General features: G+C 41.2%; 1 protein-coding gene across 1 annotated transcript in view; it reads right to left on the reverse strand.

Moving 5' to 3' along the window:
* stard9 (StAR-related lipid transfer (START) domain containing 9) overlaps window positions 1-18,237 on the reverse strand; it is a 418,409-nt gene that overhangs the window by 367,506 nt on the left and 32,666 nt on the right. Inside the window, exon 2 of the mRNA XM_063054195.1 lies at window positions 10,221-10,290. Coding sequence (XP_062910265.1) covers window positions 10,221-10,290 — 70 coding nt within the window. The remainder of the gene's footprint in view (window positions 1-10,220; window positions 10,291-18,237) is intronic.

Here is an 18,237-nt window from a genome sequence, read left to right on the forward strand (position 1 = left end):
AGAAATCAAGAATAAACTTTTCTGCCCAAATAGGGCACGAAAAAGTTAAAACCAACCAATTCACAGCCTCCGATCAACGGAGATAATTAAAAAAAATAGCAATTAAGATGTTGAAGGTGAAAGTTGATCCAGATATCTCTGGGCATCCGATGGAGAATCAAAAAAACGAAGGACTCCATCTGACATGCGAATCCTTAGACGTGCAGGGTACAGCAACGCTGGTCTTAAATCCATCTTATAGAATTCCGACATCACAGATCTGTAGCGAACCCGTTGGTCCCAGATTGGTTTACTGAAATCTTCCACGAATCGGAACCTAAGATCCGAAAAATCAATGAAACCTTTAGATCGAGCAAATCGAAACAGTCTCTCCTTGTCTTGAAAGTAATGAAAACGTAAGATAACATGCCTAGGTCTATCTGACCTAGACGAGTATGATGGGATTCTGTGAACACGATCCAGTAGCGGTGGTTGGTCAGGAAATACAGTAGGGAATGCATCTTTTAAAAGTTGAGAAAAATACTTCATGGGGTTGTTAGATTCCACAGCTTCACGCACCCCAATCATTCGTAAATTCTGCCGTCGCATTCTAGATTCCAAGTCAGAGTTTTTAAAAGTCAGAAAGTCAAGTTTCTTCTTCATTACATTAATTGTTTCTTCGATTTTCCCCATCTTAAGCTCACTTTGTTGCGCAAATTTTTGAAGATCAGATATAGCCGACTGATGTTCCGCAATAGATGTTTGCATCTTATCAATTGAATCGGCAATTTTCTGGAGATTAATTGAGATTTCCGTATGAATCAGGTCTTTAACAGAGTCTGCAATTTCCGTACGAATCATCTCCCTAACAGAGGTTGAAATTTCCCTCTGAATTAACTCCGATATAGCTTTCAAAGTCACCGGTGATTCAGTCGGGGGGGAAATCCATACCTTTCGGTTTAACCGGAGGTTTACCATCCTTGCCGTTTTTCCCGTTCTTAAACATAGCAGATCTAAGTTCCATCCAGTTGTCGGAGAATTCAGTTTAATTCAAAGTATTGTAAGAGTTGATGCCATTAATGGTTAATTAAAGTATAGCTGACCATAGAGGAAAAAAAACTCAGAGGTAATGGAGCGAGTCAAGAACGCGACTTCACTCCATGAGCGCTACCGGAAGTCCCTCCACAAGTTTGAATCCCAAGGGGTAGTTCAGCGTGTTCACCAAGAAGGCACTCTGAACCTATGTCATATCCAATAGCACAAGATGCTTCTGAGAACATTGATTTACAGTAGGATGATAGAAATCTAAATGCTGCAATAAAGGTCATAAGGACAGAAAAGGAAATAACCAGCATAGTGATGCAACAACAACGCATTGCACTTCTGCATAAAAGAGACTCAAACCTTCAATGGCGATCCATTGCAGTATCATTCATGAGGGCTTTCAAGAATAGCAATGAAGGAAAGACTGATAATTATGGTAACTGTCTCTATTTCTCTAACAATTCACTGGAGGTTATCTTATAGAGCTTGTCAAAAGTTGCCAGTGGGTCAGCCCAGAGCTTTCTAAAGGCTTTCCTTCAGGGACATTTTGGTGAAGAGCACAAAATTGTTGCGGCCTACATGGAAAAGGATCTTTCTTACCAACATATCAAATCAGAAAATATGAAAGCTCTTCAAGATTACAGTCTCTTTTCTTCGAGGCTGTTTAAATGCCATGGAAGACACGTAGGACATGCATGAGTTGGACATGCCTGCTGATGAGAATTGTCATAAATAAATTATCCCAATACCTTTGGGAAAAATGGAGATCAGTGGTCTAAAAACTGCAGGGAAGACACAACTGTAAGGTTACTTCCACTGACATTGTTGATTTTATTGAAAGATAAGTGAAGGTTACTACACACCCAGTGTTTGGAAAAAATACAATCCTACATCGCCGGCAATAAGTAAAGGTGCAAACAAAACTGGATCCAAACTCAAGCTAAAGGAAGCAGCTACAACTGAGCCTGGAAATGATGAAAAGCATGCAGATTAGAAGCCAGCTGTGACTAAAGCAAACACAGCAGTGAGTGGCACCCTGGTATCTAATCACCTTACAGGGGATAGTGATCATGATTGTAAACTTTCAATTAACTCCAGTTCAGGTGAAGCTGAGGAAGAGTAATATGACAGAGGTTATTTATGCTTTCCTAGGTCAAGGAAGTACAGTGAGCCTCATGAACAAGCACAACCTGACAGGAAAAGGAACACGCATTCTCTCATGCACAATAGTCAAGAGAAGGTTGAGCGTAGCTACATCATTTCAGGATTGGAAATGGCTGGCTGAAATAGTGAAAACTATTGTGAACTGCCTAACATCTATACACAAGAAAATATGCCTGTGTACAAAGGGAACATTCTTCACCACCGAGAGATCTTCATGAATTGACTAACCTAAAGGATATTCATTTGCCAGAAATTGACTCTGAAATTGAGCTAATAGGGGTGAAGGTGCCTCAGGCTTTGATTCGCAGTGTTGATAGACCATTGAAAGGACACCATGGTGGTGGAAGAGACTACATTTGGCCCGAGTTGACAGTTAATGGGTCTTCAGTTTCATGCTGGTAAAAGCAAAGGGAATAAGAGTCATATTTTTGCTTATTTGGTTGAAGTTTGTAGCCTTCAACCAGCAGATGTTGTATCTTTTTCTGACTGCTCAATAATACTTAATTACACTTAGCTTACACTTGAGTATGTTTAAGTTTCATCGCTTCAAGATTGTATGTCTGCCCATTGCTAATATAGGATTTGACTTGGACCGTAAGACCATAAGTCATAAGAGCAGAATTATGCCATTCAGTCCATCAAGTCTGCTCCGCTATTCCGTTATGGCTGATCCCAGATCCCACTCAACCCCATACACCTGCATTCTCACCATTTCCTTTGATGTCTTGACTGATCAGGAAACGATCAACTTCCGCCTTAAATATACCCACGGACTTAGCCTCCACCACAGTCTGTGGCAGAGCATTCCACAGATTCACTATTCTGATTTTAAAAATCCTCCTTACCTCTGATCTAAAAGATTGCCCCTCAATTTTGAGGCTGTACCCTCTAGTTCTGGATACCCCCACCAGAGGAAACATTCTCTCCACATCTACCCTACCTAGTCCTTTCAACATTCAGTAGGTTTCAATGAAGTCCCCTCCGATCCTTCCAAATTCCAGTGAGTGCAGGCCCAAAGCTGCCAAACATTCCTCGTATGTTAACCACTCCTTTCCCAGAATCATCCTCGTGAACCTCCTCTGGACTTTTTTCCCCCAAAGACAACACATCCTTTCTGAGATATGGAGCGCAAAACTGTTGACAATACCCTAAGTGCGGCCCGACTAGTGTCTTACAAAGCATCAGCATTATCTCCTTGCTTTTATATTCTATTCCCCTTCAAATAAATGCCAACATTACATTTGCCTTCTTTACCACAGACTCAACCTTGTCTTGCACGAGGACTCCTAAGTCCCTCTGCACCTCTGATGTTTGAACCTTCTCCCCTTTAAGATAATAGTCTGCACTGTTGTTCCTTTTACATAAATGCATTATCACACATTCACAGCACTGTATTCCATCAACCAATATTTTTGCCCATTCTTCCTACTTCTCTGTCCTGCTGCAATCACATTGCTTCCTCAGCACTACCCACCTCTCCACCCATCTTTGCATCATCTGCAAACTTTGCCATAAAGCCATCAATTCCATTATCTAAATCACTGACAATGTGAAAAGTTGCAGTCCCAATACTGAACCCTGAGGATCACCACTAGTCACTGGCAACCAACCAGACAAGGCCCCTTTTATTCCTACTCGCTGCCTCCTGCCGGTCAACCATCCCTCTATCCATGTCAGTATCTTTCCTGTAACACCCACAGGATTTTATCTTGTTAAGCAGCCTCGTGTACGGTACCTTATCAAACACCTTCTGAAAATCCAAGTAAATGACATCCACTGCCTCTCCTTTGTCCACCCTGCTGGTTACTTCTTCAAAAAGAAACTCTAATACAGATTTGTCAGGCAAGATTTCCCTTTACAGAAACCATGGTGACTTTGACTTATTTTATCATAAGTCTCCAAGTACCCCGAAGCCTCATTCTTAAGAATAGACTCCAAACATTTTCCCAACCACTGAGGTTAGGTTAACTGAGCTATAATTTCCTTTCTTTTGTCTTGGTCCCTTCTGAAAGACTTTTGGAACAATCACTTTGTTGGAGCAGAGGGTGTGTCATGCAAGTATAACAAATCCGTAGAGTCAACGGCAGCGGCAATTGTTTTGGTTTGGTTGGTTTTGTTTTGTCACTACAGTAGTAGATGGAGTGAATTCTACCTGGAGGTCAGTAGCCAGCAGTGTTCTGCAGTGATTTGTCCTGGGGCCCCTCCTCTTTATGATTTTAATAAATGACTTGGATGAGAAAGTAAAGTGTGGATTAGTAAGTTTACAAATGACACAGCAATTGGTGGTTTGTGGATAGTGTAGAAGGCTGTCTAGCTTTACAACAGGTAATTGATGGGATGTAGAGCTGGGCGGAGTGATAGTAGAAGGAGTTCGATCTGGAAAACTGAAGTGATACACTTCGGAAGGTCAAACTTGTAGGCAAAGTAAAGGGTTAAAGGCAGGATCCTTAGCGGTGTGGAAAAATAGAGAGATCATCTCCATAGATCCCTCAAAGTTGCCACGCAGGTTGATAGGGTGGCTAAGAAAACATATGGTGTGTTAGCATACATTAATCAGGGGACAGAATTCAAGAGCCACAAGGTAAACGTTCCAGCACATGCTCTTTCTTAATGCCATGTTCTATCAGCCTGCTTTACACTGTCCTCACAAATGTCAAGGTGTCTCTCACTGGTGAATACTGAAGCAAAGTATTCATTCAGGACTTCCCCTACCTCCCCTGACTCCAGGCACGTTTTCTCTTCTATCACTGATCAGTCCTATCCTCACTCTAGTCATCCTCCTGTTCTTCATATGTGTAGAACACCTGGGCTCTCTCTTCCTGCCCTGCAATAGGCAATTCTGATCTCTCTGCCCTTTCATTGGCTCACTGTTCTCAATTCCTTACGGAAATTTCCCCATACACTTCCACTTTAGTTCAGTCTGGGGATGAGTGAACAGCTTCACTGAGCAAAGAGTTGAATGTGGATACTGAGTGCTTTGATTTGGCAAATTGCTGCAGTGTAGGCAGTGAAGCTGGGGGAAAGGAGTCAAACCCACAAATATACAGTATACTCATAATGAAGACATATTCCCAAATGAGGAAATCTTTAACCTACTAGCATTATCCTTGGGGTGTGAGAGAAACAGTGGAGTAGTCCTTCAAAGTGAGAGTAATTTGCTATACAAGTGGCCTACTTCTGCTCCAGAGTTATAATATAAAATATAGAAGTTTTGATGTTAATGAGGTAAAGGCAACAGGATGGAAAATGCAACTGAGACCAAGATTAAATCAGCCATGTTCTTCTTGAATGGAAGCACAGACTCCAGGGGGCAAAAGGTTCACACGCACAGGAAGTTTTCATTTCACATTCTAAGTGTCATCAACAAGCACTGTCGCTGCAATTCTGGGTAGTATTTGGTTCTTCCTTAAATTTCATGAACTCAAGTTTCATGGTAAGTGTATGGAATGCACTACTGAGGGTGGTGGTGGAGGCAGATACATTCAGGTTGTTAAAGAGACATGGATAAAAGAAAAATGTTAGGGGTATGTGGGAGGGAAGGCTTAAATTCTTCTGGAGTGCATTAAAAGGTTGGCACAACAACATGTGCCGAAGGGCCTATACCGTTCTATGTTCAAAGCAAGAAAATAACATTGGGTTCGCACCATTTAACATCAATTTCCTCCAGTAACTCAATTCACACCCTCTGGAGATAATCCATTCACAGCTTTACCGTGCCCCCAACCAAATGGAGTCTTCTTAAAATCCCATATGGGACTGCTCCAATAAGAATTTTAAGCAGCCCTACAGGATTAATGGGATCTCATTGCATTTATGAAGCACATGAAACAGGCCATCCTGCCCACTGAGTCTGCACTAACGGTGAGCCACCTACTTACATTGATTTACACTTTACCATTTTATTCTCCCTACTCCATCAATACTCCCCAGATCTTTCCACTCAATTACACTCTTGAGCCAATGTACATACCCAATTTACCTGCCAACTTGCACAGAGGAAACCAGACAACTAACAGAAATCCATGCAGTTGCACCAAGAATTTGCAAAACTGCAAACAGACTGCACCCAAAGTCGGGAATGAACCCTGGTTGCTAATGAGGCTACTCTGGGAAATGCAGACTTTTCCAGAGGTGGGACAAAAGATGACCAATAGGGTGAGCGTGCAGCAGTTTGAAGGGTGCTCCACTTCTTTTGCCAGTATGGTAATGTAGTGGCTTCTCATGCATGGCCTCAGGATCACAGTGCCATCCCAAATGCTCTTTCTCAATTGAGCAGTTATGGGCTGAAACTTCAGGGGTCAGTGAGAAAGTTAGATTTTTCTCCTCCAAGGAGATTTAAGCACAGCTTTGACCTTTTTCTCTATCCAGCTGATAATCTCTTTTCAACAGAGTTGAATAGACTATTCAGAATGGAGTATTCCCATTGTTTCAGTATTGTTCTTATCCCTCTTCTACCTAGCCTCTCCCACTTTCTTCTTCTACTCTCCTTATAAGTACATCAATTATATTTCCAACATCTCCATTACCTCCAAGAGTTCCCAGCCTCCCTGTCACAACCAGTTAATTTTCATGAATGATGTCCAACTCATTCCACACCTGCACAACCTAAGCATTGTTCCATTTTGCACAAATGCCTAACAGGTAAACTTGTTCTCAGAAATAATATGATTCACTTCCTCCAAATCCATACAGTAATAATGCACAGATAGAGGCACTTTGGCACAGTGAGCCCACGCCAGTCACCGTGCCTACCCAGCTAGTCCCAATTTCCATCCTCAGCCAATATCCCTCCAAACCCCACCCCTCCATGCACTTATCCAAGTGTTTCTTAAATGGTATTGTATCGGCCTCAACCACAACTCCTAGCAGCTCACTCCATATATTTACCACATTGTGTGAATTTTTTTCCCCTCAGGTAACTTATTCTTTCTCTCTCTCTCACTCTAAACCAATTTGAACTCTCCTACCTGGTAAAAAGACTGTTACTGATCACCTTATCTACACCTCTCATAACTTTAAACATTTCTATAAGGTTGCCCTCTCATTCTCCTACATTCCAAGGAATCAAGACCTAGCACACCAACCTTTCCCTATAACTCAGACCCTCTAGTACTGGCAGTGTCCTCACCAACCTCCAAATTCATCAGCCTACACGACATCACAGCTAGACATCTTCCCCTCCACTCTTTCCCCACTTCCAAGAGGACCATGCCCTCTGCCAGGTTCCACCTCACAGCACATTCCCACCAACTATAGAAGGTGGAACACCTGCCCTTTCATCCCTTCCCATCCTTTTAACTAGGGACTCTGGTTTTCCTGGTGAAACTCAATTTACCCGCAGGTCCTCCAGTTTACTAGATTGCATTCACCGCTCACAATGTGATTCCCTCTGAAATGGAGGTCTTAACAATGATTCCAGCCTTTCAATTGATCCTCATTCCATCCTGCTTTTGATCTGACCTCTCAACCTTTGATCACCTTCATGATTGCAACAAACTCTTTGGGAAGACAACAGCAGACACTTTCCCAATACAGATATTGTTCTCTACCTCTAATTCAATGAACATCCCTTCGTGTTTTAACAACCTCCAATGCAGCTAAGCTCAGATTAATTTGTAATTAATTTGTGAACTCTCAAGATGAGCTTTTTTTTAAAAATCTACAGTGATTCTTATAAAGAATATGGCAAAAAAAGCAGAAAGAGTTGGCTACATTAAAAGAAAAAGCTTTCACCCAATCCTATTCATTCAATTAATCAAATCCCAGTCTGTCACATCCTGCAATTTTAAAAGGATGTGAATTAAAGAGGCTCTTTTATCGCCAATTCTGATACAGTGAACTCCTGTTAATTGGGCCATCGATTAATTGGGACAGCCAATTATTTGGGTCAACTCAAAGAACAAAAACTAATCATAAAAAGAGCCAGGAATCCCTTCATTTATTTGGGATTCTAGACTGCTTAGCAGGGAGAGAACACTGTTGTCGAACAGTTTGTAACTAGTGTCAGTCAGTGGTGAGGAAGGCAAATGCGATGTTAACATTCATTTCGAGAGGACTGGAGTACAAAAGCAAGGATGTAATATTGAGACTTTACAAGGCACTGGTGAGGGCTCACTTGGAGTATTGTAAGCAGTTTTGAGCCTTTTATCTAAGAAAGCATGTGATGACATTGGAGAGGGTTCAAAGGAGGTTCACAAAAATGATTCCAGGATTGAAAGGCTTGTCAAATGAAGAACATTTGATGGCTCTGCACCTGTACTCAATGGAATTTAGAAGAATGAGTGGAGATCTCATTGAAACCTATCGAACCTTGAAAGGCCTCAAAAGAGTGGAAGTGGAGAAGGTGCTTCCTATGGTGGTGGAGTCTAATAGTCTCAGAATAGAGGGACAAACCTTTAGAACAGAGATGAGTAATTTCTTTAGCCAGAGGGTGGTGAATCTGTGGAATTCATTTCCACTGGCAGCTGTGGAAGCCAAGCCATTGCGCATGTTTTAGGCAGAGGTTGATAAATTCTTGATTAGTCAGAGCAAGAAGGGATATAGAGAGAAGGTAGGAGATTGGGGCTGAGAGGGAAATGGATTAGCCGTGATGAAATGGAGGAGCAGACTTGATGAGCCATATGACCAAATTCTGCTCCTATATCATATAGTCTTATGGTCAGTTGTATGAACTTGTGTAGCTGTTACACATTACACCATATTTAAGAGTGAAGAGCTTTTAAGTAGCATTATTATGTGCACTTGTGTTCAAAAAACAGTGATTTTGTCACTGATAGTCTGCTAGAAATAAGCAGCAAAACAACTCTGGACTGCTTTGCTCACTGTGGTTTCAAGCATTCAGAATTGGAAATGCCAGAAACAACCAGAAGTGAAAATGAAATGATTTCACTATTTCAATAAGTTAAGAACTACAAAGAATTTGAAGGACTCAGCAATCATCTTGAATATTACCTTTGATTCCTGCTGGACACTCAGCTCTGAACTGTAGCTCCAAGTAGTTGTTTGCATGCAACACAGCCTCACCCTGGCACACTGCTTCAACTAACAAGCTAAATCAGGTGAGGATAGCTGTTGGGTCTCATACCCCGGTAAGATAGGGATACACCTATGCTAGTAAGCAAAGTCAGCTCCAGTGGACTGGCGAGTGTGATCTACAGTGAGATCCAACAGCCAGGAAGGCAGTTCTGCAAAGCTATGTGGAGAACAAATGCATGACGAGGCACAGTAGTCATGGTCATTCACTGCAAACAGGGAAAACCCCAGTTATGACACCTATTCGTACTACTTGGCCCAGACTTCGGAGGTCGAGAGTGGAACTGCCCCAGTGCAACGGCTTTTCCATTTTAAAAACTCTCCCACATAGGTTTCCTGTCATCATCAGATATGACAGGCAACCATCAGTAGTATTGACAGTGGTTTAATTTGTTCTGTATTTCATTTAAATACATAATTTATTATTCTGTTAAATACTACTTTGTCTTTTTTATACTGTTATTTCCATGAAACTTCAGCTAATTGGGGTAGTCACTTAATTGGGCCAAAATGTACAGGTCCTAATGTGTCCCAATTAACCAGAATCCAGTGTGTTACATTAACCAGACCAAAACTGATACTGCTTTTTGTGAAAGGTTAGAATCAAACACCAAATTTAAGTAAAGCTGAAGCTGTTAAGATCTATCAACATTCAGTGGCTTAGTTAAACCAACATTCTTTCCTGCTCAGATTGTGATGACACAATTAGACATGTAGAACAATTCTCCAGGGACATTGTACTTATGATGTAAATTTTGAAATCATCAATACTGGGAATCTGAAAAAAATTACATTGGGCATGCTAGAAAAACAGCAGGTCTGTTGAAGAGTCACAAACCTGAAGTGTCAATTGTTTTCTTTTTCAAAGATGTTGCCTAACCTGCTGAGTTTTTTCAGCGTTTCTGCGCTTGGCATGTAGTTGTTCAGGTAAAATGTTGAAATGTTGTGTACAGACAAAATCCTTAATTTCCCTGGATCATGAAACAAAAATAAGCACTGACCTTGACATTCCTGATGCTGGCAACTTTGTCATCCACCTTCACAATTATACTTGAGCCTTCTGCAAGTTCTCTGGAGAATGACATGGACATGATTATTGCAAACTGCAAATACCACAAGAACATTGACTAGATAGATATAGTCAAATATATATATAATAACTCCTTACTCCAGTCGCATGAAGTACTGCATTGGAATAATTATAAAACATTTTGGAAATAATACATAATGAATGGATACTTTGCTACATACACAACCAAGAAATAAATAATTTTAAATTCACAATCTACAAGTAGCTACGAAAGTAATCTCCAGATTAACATGTAAAATTTATATCTGGTGATCTCAATCAGCTCAAAACATAGAATCAAAGTTTAAACTGTTGCAGTGTTAAGTCTTAGGACTAACCTAGTTTGTGCTCACTGCTGATCATCCTCACCAAGGCAGAAATTCAGAAACAGAAGAAACAATGCAGAGCTATTCATTAATCATAAAGGGACAGTGAGGAAGATATTTGCATGGTAAACTACTTCAATACTCAGCAAATAATAAACAGATGACCACTGCCTTAAAGGAATTTACAATGCTAGAAAATGGTCCATGTTGTAATTCTCTGTAACAAGAAGCTACGCTATGTGTGCAGGTATTGAGAAATACAAATTCAAAAAAGTGTATTTACTTAATTTTTTCACCACATAGAACAAGACCAACTTCATTGAACATATCAAATGTTTGGTAGTGACTTGTAAAATCTATCAGGGCAAGTTTCCATTACTCAAACAGCCATAACGTGGGGGACATTTAATGAAACAGAGGAGGGAAAATATTTGTACACGTCAATTGGAATGCTGTTTAAACATAGTTAGAAAACCAATATTACAATTATATACGCAAACATGAGGAAATCTGAAGATGCTGGAAATTCAAGCAACACACACAACATGCTGGTGGAACGCAGCAGGCCAGGCAGCATCTATAGGAAGAAGTGCAGGCGACGTTTCGGGTTGAGACCCTTCATCAGGACTGACTGAAAGAAGAGATAGTAAAGATCCAAAATGATAGGAGAAGACAGGAGGGGGAGGGATGGAGCTAAGAGCTGGAAAGTTGACTGGCGAAAGGGATAGGAGGCTGGAGAAGGGAGAGGATCATGGGACGTGAGGCCTAGGGAGAAAGAAAGGGGGAGGGGAGCAGAGAAAGATGGAGAGCAGGCAAAGAGTTATTGTGAGAGGGACAGAGAGAGAGAAAAGAGGAGAAAAAGAGGAGAAAAAAAGGAAAAAAGAATAAATAAGGGATGGGGTAAGAAGGGGAGGAGGGACACTGCATGACTAAGAAAATCTCTCAATTTAAACTGTAACATCTTGACAATAAAGGTCAATTGTTTTGCCAACTACTCAATGAACCTATCTGCTAACATTGAGTGACACGTGCACTATAACAAGATCCTACTGAACATCACTCCTTTGCAGTCTCTTTCCATATAGATAACAATCTGATATGTAATTCCCCTTACTTCATTCCTTCACAATTCCCCACATTAACTGCATTTGCACATAGGTTAGGTTAGTTAATCACTATAAAGTGTGCGGAGTGTTTAGGTGAGTGTAAAATCTGGGGGAAGTTGATGAGAATGTGTGGAGAATAAAATGGGTTTAATACAGCATTTGCTTTTCAAAATTTCTAATGCCTGAATCTGACTTTGCGCTACATTTTACTAACTTATTGTATCAACATTGCAAGGTTGCATTTGCTCATCCCATAATACCTGCAATCTCAAAAAATTCTCATTGCCCTGCCTCAATACTTTCATAGCTTCTTTCCTCCAAGTGTAATTTGCAGCCTTACTTCCATGCCGAAATTCTCCATCTGTCTAATTCTGGCTTTTCAAAGCAGCAACTAATTTACTTACCTCACTATTGCCTTTGCTGTGGAATTGGCAGCAAAACCCCCAAAACCTAGCCAAAACTATAGAAACAGCTCTAAAACTCTCTATCCCAGTTCTAGTCTTCCTTAAAGTTGAGGTTTCAGTTGCTCCTCCGAAGCTCTACTGCCTTGGCCAACATCTAATTCTGTCTGATTGCAACTCAATGAAGTACTTCAAGTGATTTTCAGGTTAAAACACTGCATTAAGAGCAGATGCTATGCTGGCATCCAGAAGTGACTGTGACCATTTTCTTTGCAGAATATCAGTTATACACTGCTTTTTTTAATATATGTACAGCACTGTGCAAAAGTCTGAGGCACATGTAAAAATAAGATCTGTAAAGCGAAGATGCTTTCAAAGATAATGAAATAAAACATTTCAAAATTATCAGAAAATTTACTAGAAACAGCAGTATGCTGTGAAAAAAACTAAATCAAGTCAATACTTGGCCTTTAAAGCTACATGAATTCTCTCAGGTACACTGTGTGCAGTTTTATAAGAAAATCAGATGGTAGGTTGTTCCAAGCATCTTGGAGAACTTGCCACAGATTTTCTGTAGACATTGGCTGTCTTGCTTGCTTCTGTCTCCCTAGGTAATTCCAGGCAGCCTCGAAGATCTTGAGGTCAGGGTTCTGTGAAGGACATACCATCTGAATCCATATTAAAAAAATCTATCGTGCCCAAAACCTTTTGCACAGTATTATACTTAAACAAGTGGTAATAAAATTCAAGTCAAAAATCAGATCATTGATTCAGACATTAAAATAAAATAGCTCTTCAAATTGCAGGCTAGTGATCAATTTATATTCAAAGTCACAATTTAAATATTAAGTTTAAAGGCAAACAGAGAAGAAGAAAATATGCTATCAAAAATTGACTTGTGTAATGTGGATTAAAGAGTAAAACAAGTGCTCTGGATTTGCTCATTCTCAGCAATCAACTGGATAAGACATGAAGCAAAAGAAAATAGAGATTCAAAATGACCAAAACCTTAAACTTGTGAGCATACATTTTGATAGAGTATATAATGAGAGCAAATTGAGATAAACTGCTCTGGCTGGCAGATGGGGCAGTACCACTGCACACTGCAGAGAAAAACAAGCAGAAGAATTAAGATGGAGAGAAAGCACCCCTTTATAAATTACAATTACTGTAAGTTGAAATTCGTAGGCTGAAAAATGGTGCATATACCGTGCCTATAAAAGTATTCTCCCCGCACCAGAAATTTCATGTTTTATTGTTTCATTACATTGAATCACAGTTGATTTAATTTGGCTTTTTTGACACTGATCAAAAGAAAAAGACTCTTTTGTGTCAAAAGTAAAAAGAGATCTCTACAAAGTGATCTAAATTAGTTACAAATGTAAAACACAAAATAGTTGATTGCGTAAGTTTTCACCCCTTTTAATACTGGTGCAGCCAATTGGTTTTAGAAGTCACATAATTAGCTAAATAGAGATCACCTGTGTACAGGCAAGGTGTTTCAGTTGATTGTAGTAAAATAGACCCGTATCTGGAAGGTCCAACTGCTGGTGAGTCAGTGTCCTGGCAAAAACTACACCATGAAGAAAAACGAACATTCCAAGCAACTCTATGAAAAGGTTATTGAAAAGCACAAGTCAGAAGATGGATACAAGAAAATTTCTGGAAGAAGGTTCTATGGTCTGATGAAACCAAAATTGAGCATTTTGGCCATCAGACTAAATGCTATGTTTGGCGTAAGCCAAACGCTGCACATTATCAAAAACACACCATTCCTACCATGAAGTATGGTGGTGGCTGCATCATGCTGTGGGGATGCTTCACTGCAGCAGGGCCTGGAAGGCTTCTGAAGGTATAGGATAAAATGAATGCAGCAAAATAGAAACAGAGAAAACCTACAGCACAATACAGGCCCTTTGGCCCACAAAGCTGTGCCGAACACGTCCTTACCTTAGAAATTACCTAGGGTTATCCATAGCCCTCTATCTTTCTGAGCTCCATGTACCTATCCAGGAGTCTCTTAAAAGACCCTATCGCATCTGCCTCCACATCATCGCTGGCAGCCCATTCCACGCACTCACCACTCTGCGTAAAAATCTTACTCCTGACATCTCCTCTGTACCTTCTTCCAAGCACCTTAAAGCTGGGCCCTCTTGTGATAGCCATTTCAGCCCTGGGGAAAAAGCCTCTGACTATCCACATGATCAATGCCTCTCATCATCTTGTACACCTCTCATCCTCCGTCGCTCCAAGGAGAAAAGGCCAAGTTCACTCAACCTATTCTCATAAGGCATGCTCCCCAATTCAGGCAACATCCTTGGAAATTTCCTCTGCTATGGTTTCCATGTCCTTCCTGTAGTGAGGCGACCAGAACGGAGCACAGTACTCCAAGTGGGGTCTGACCAGTGTCCTATATAGCTGCAACATTACCTCTCGACTCCTAAACTCAATCCCACAATTGATGAATGCCAATGCACTGTATGCTTTCTTAACCATAGAGCCAACCTGCGCAGCAGCTTTGAGTGTCCTATGGACTCGGATCCCAAGATCCACACTGCCAAGAGTCTTACCATTGATACTATATTCTGCCATCATACTTGACTTACCAAAGTGAACCACCTCACAATGGTCTATAATTTCCTGGGCTATCTCTACTCCCTTTCTTGAATAAGGGAACAACATCCGCAACCCTCCAATCTTCTGGAACCTCTCCTGTCCCCATTGATGATACAAAAATCATCGCCAAAGGCTCAGCAATCTCCTCCCTCACCTCCCACAGTAGCCTGCGGTAATCTCGTCCAGTCCCAGTGACCTATCCAACTTGATGCTTTCCAAAAGCTCCAGCACATCCTCTTTCTTACTATCTACATGCTCAAGCTTTTCAATCTGCTGTAAGTCATCCCTGTATTCATCAAGTACCTCAGCTATCTCCTCTGGTTCCATACACACTTTTCCACTGACACACTTGATTGGTCCTATTCTCTCACTTCTTACCCTCTTGCTCTTCACATACTTGTAGAATGTCTTGGGGTTTTCCTTAATCCCATCTGCCAAGACTTTTTTACAGCCCCTTCTGGCTCTCCTAATTTCATTCTTAAACTCCTTCTTGCTAACCTTATAATCTTCTAGATCTCTACCACTACCTAGTTTTTTTAAACCTTTCATAAGCTCTTCTTTTCTTTTGACTAGATTTACAACAGCCTTTGTACACCACAGGGAAAATAAGGGAAATCATGTAGGAAAACCTGATGCAGTCTGCAAAAGAACTGCAACTTGGGAAAAGATGTGTTTTCCAACAAGACAATGACCCCAAGCGTAAAGCCAAAGCTAAGAGGAATGACTTAAAAGCAAAGTTAATTATCCTGGAATGGCCACATCAGAGTACAGACCTCAAACCAATTGAGAAGTTGTGGCTGGACTTGAAAAGGGCTGTTTACTCACAATCCCCATGTAATCAAACAGAGCTTGAGCAGTTTTGTAGAGAAGAATGGGGAAAAACTACAGTGTCCAGATGTGCAAAGCTGATAGAGACCTATCCACACAGACTCAAGGCCGTCATTGTTGCCAAAGGTGCATCTACTAAATACTGACTTGAAGGGGTTATCAATTTACTAAATACTGACTTGAAGGGGTTATCAATTATCAATTATTTTATGTTTTATATTTGTAATTAATTTAGATCACTTTGTAGAGATCTGTTTTCACTTTGACACAAAAGAGTCTCTTTCTGTTGACCAGTGGTCAAAATAGCCAAATTAATTCCACTGTGATTCAATGCTGTAAAACAATAAAACATGAAAACTTCCGGGGGGGGGGAATACTTTTTGTAGGCACCATAGGTTTGACAGTAACTTATGGTAGGGAATCATGGAGTGTTAGAAATACAGCAGAAATCAGCCCTTCAACGCACCAGGTCTGTACTGACCATCGAGCAACATTTACAAATACTACATTAATCTAGCTCATCTTCAAGGAAGATTAATCTAAATAACAAAAGCAGCTCCTGATCTCGTACTTTTCTCTGCAAAAGTCATCTTACACATCTGCTCTGTAAAAAGGAAGCAATCACACCTAAAAGCTGAATCGATCTCTTTCCCTGAACTGTCAATTCTGTGTACAACTCAACGTAAAGCAACTTCTCCATTTTCTCTCATTAAACAAGCCCAACTCCCCCTCTGTACAATGTATTGCCCAATAAGATGTGGCAATTAGTTTGGTGATCATCCACTCACAATAGGCTAAAAAAAATTAAAGCAATGAAAATAATTAGCAATGAGCTGCTGTTGAGTTCTATTACTACAGCTATGCCTTCTCTTGGATGATACAAGAAGTTGAAACTATGTCTCCTCTCCCTAAACAATCCCATGCTACAGAGCCAAGAACATTCTTCTCAGCATGCTGGATAATAGTTATCCCATAAACAAGGCAGCTTGTCATTTCTGCTTGCAAGAGCCAAACTGTAATTTTCACATTACAACAGTGAGACTTCCAAAGTTGTGAAGAGCTTTGGTTCATCCTAGAATTCAAAAAGATTTTATTTCATTGCAGTTCTGAAGGAGAATATTATACTGCAGTGATTAAGAAGGAAAGTTCACTATTTTATGGACTACAACATTTACAGGCTCTTCTTACTTCCCTTCGAGGTTCTCCATGTCAATGCAAAATAGAATTATAAATGATGTATTCTATTTGATAATTGACACTTTAGTTGGACTATAGTATGTAACATATTAATTTCATAAACATTTTTTAAGCATGGTCGGTACATTCCTCATTCTGAAATATGGGTCCCAGCTATGCCTGCCTTTTTGTTGGCTTTGTGGAACAATCCATGTTCCAAGCCTATATTGGTATCTGTCCCCCACTCTTCCTTCACTACATCGATGACTGTGTTGGCGCTGCTTCCTGCACGCATGCTGAGCTTGTTGACTTCATTAACTTTGACTCCAACTTTCACCCTGCCCTCAAGCCTAAAAAAAGTTTACCTGGTCCATTTCTGACACCTCCCTCCCTTTTCTTGATCTTTCTGTCTCTGTCTCTGGAAGCAGCTTGTCTACTGATGTCTACTATAAGCCTATGGACTCTCACAGCTACCTGGACTATTCCTCTTCCCACCCTGTCTCTTGCAAAAATGCCATCCCCTTCTCGCAATTCCTCTGTCTCCACCGCATCTGTTCTCAGGATGAGGCTTTTCATTCCAGGACAAAGGAGATGTCCTCCTTTTTTAAAGAAAGGGGCTTCCCTTCCTCCACCATCAACTGTGTTCTCAAACGCATCTCTCCCATTTCACGATCTGCTCTCACCCATCCTCCTGCCACCCCACTAGGAATAGGGTTCTCCTTGTCCTCATCTACCACCCCACCAGCCTCCGGGTCCAACATATAATTCTCCGTAACTTCCGCCACCTCCAGCGGGATCCCACCACTAAGCACATCTTCCCCCCCCCCCCACTTTCTGCTTTCCGCAGGAATCACTCCCTTGTCCATTCATCCCCCCCATCCCTTCCCACCGATCTCCCTCCCGGCACTTATCCTTGTAAGCGGAACAAGTGCTACACATGCCCTTACACTTCCTCCCTCACCACCATTCAGGGCCCCAGACAGTCCTTCTAGGCGAGATGACACTTCACCTGTGAGTCGGCTGGGGTGATATACTGCGTCTGGTGCTCCCGATGTGGCCTTCTATATATTGGCAAGACCATTTCGTTGAACACCTACACTCTGTCCGCCAGAGAAAGCAGGATCTCCCAGTGGCCACACATTTTAATTCCACGTCCTATTCCCATTCTGATAAGTCTACCCACGGTCTCCTCTACTGTCAAGATGAAGCCACACTCAGGTTGGAGGAACAACACCTTATATTCCGTCTGGGTAGCCTCCAACCTGATGGCATGAACATTGACTTCTGTAACTTCCGTTAATGCCCCACCTCCCCTTCATACTCCATCTCTTATTTATTTATTATTATTTTTTTTTATTCCTTTTTCTCTCTTTTTTTCTCCCTCTGTCCCTTGCCCATCCTCTGGGCTCCCCCCCCCCCCCGTTCTCTCTCCCTCGGCCTCCCGTCCCATGATCCTCTCCCTTCTCCAGCCTCCTATTCCTTTTGCCAAACAACTT

This window comes from Mobula hypostoma, chromosome 1, assembly GCF_963921235.1.
Source record: "Mobula hypostoma chromosome 1, sMobHyp1.1, whole genome shotgun sequence".
In the NCBI taxonomy this organism is placed as follows: domain Eukaryota; kingdom Metazoa; phylum Chordata; class Chondrichthyes; order Myliobatiformes; family Myliobatidae; genus Mobula; species Mobula hypostoma.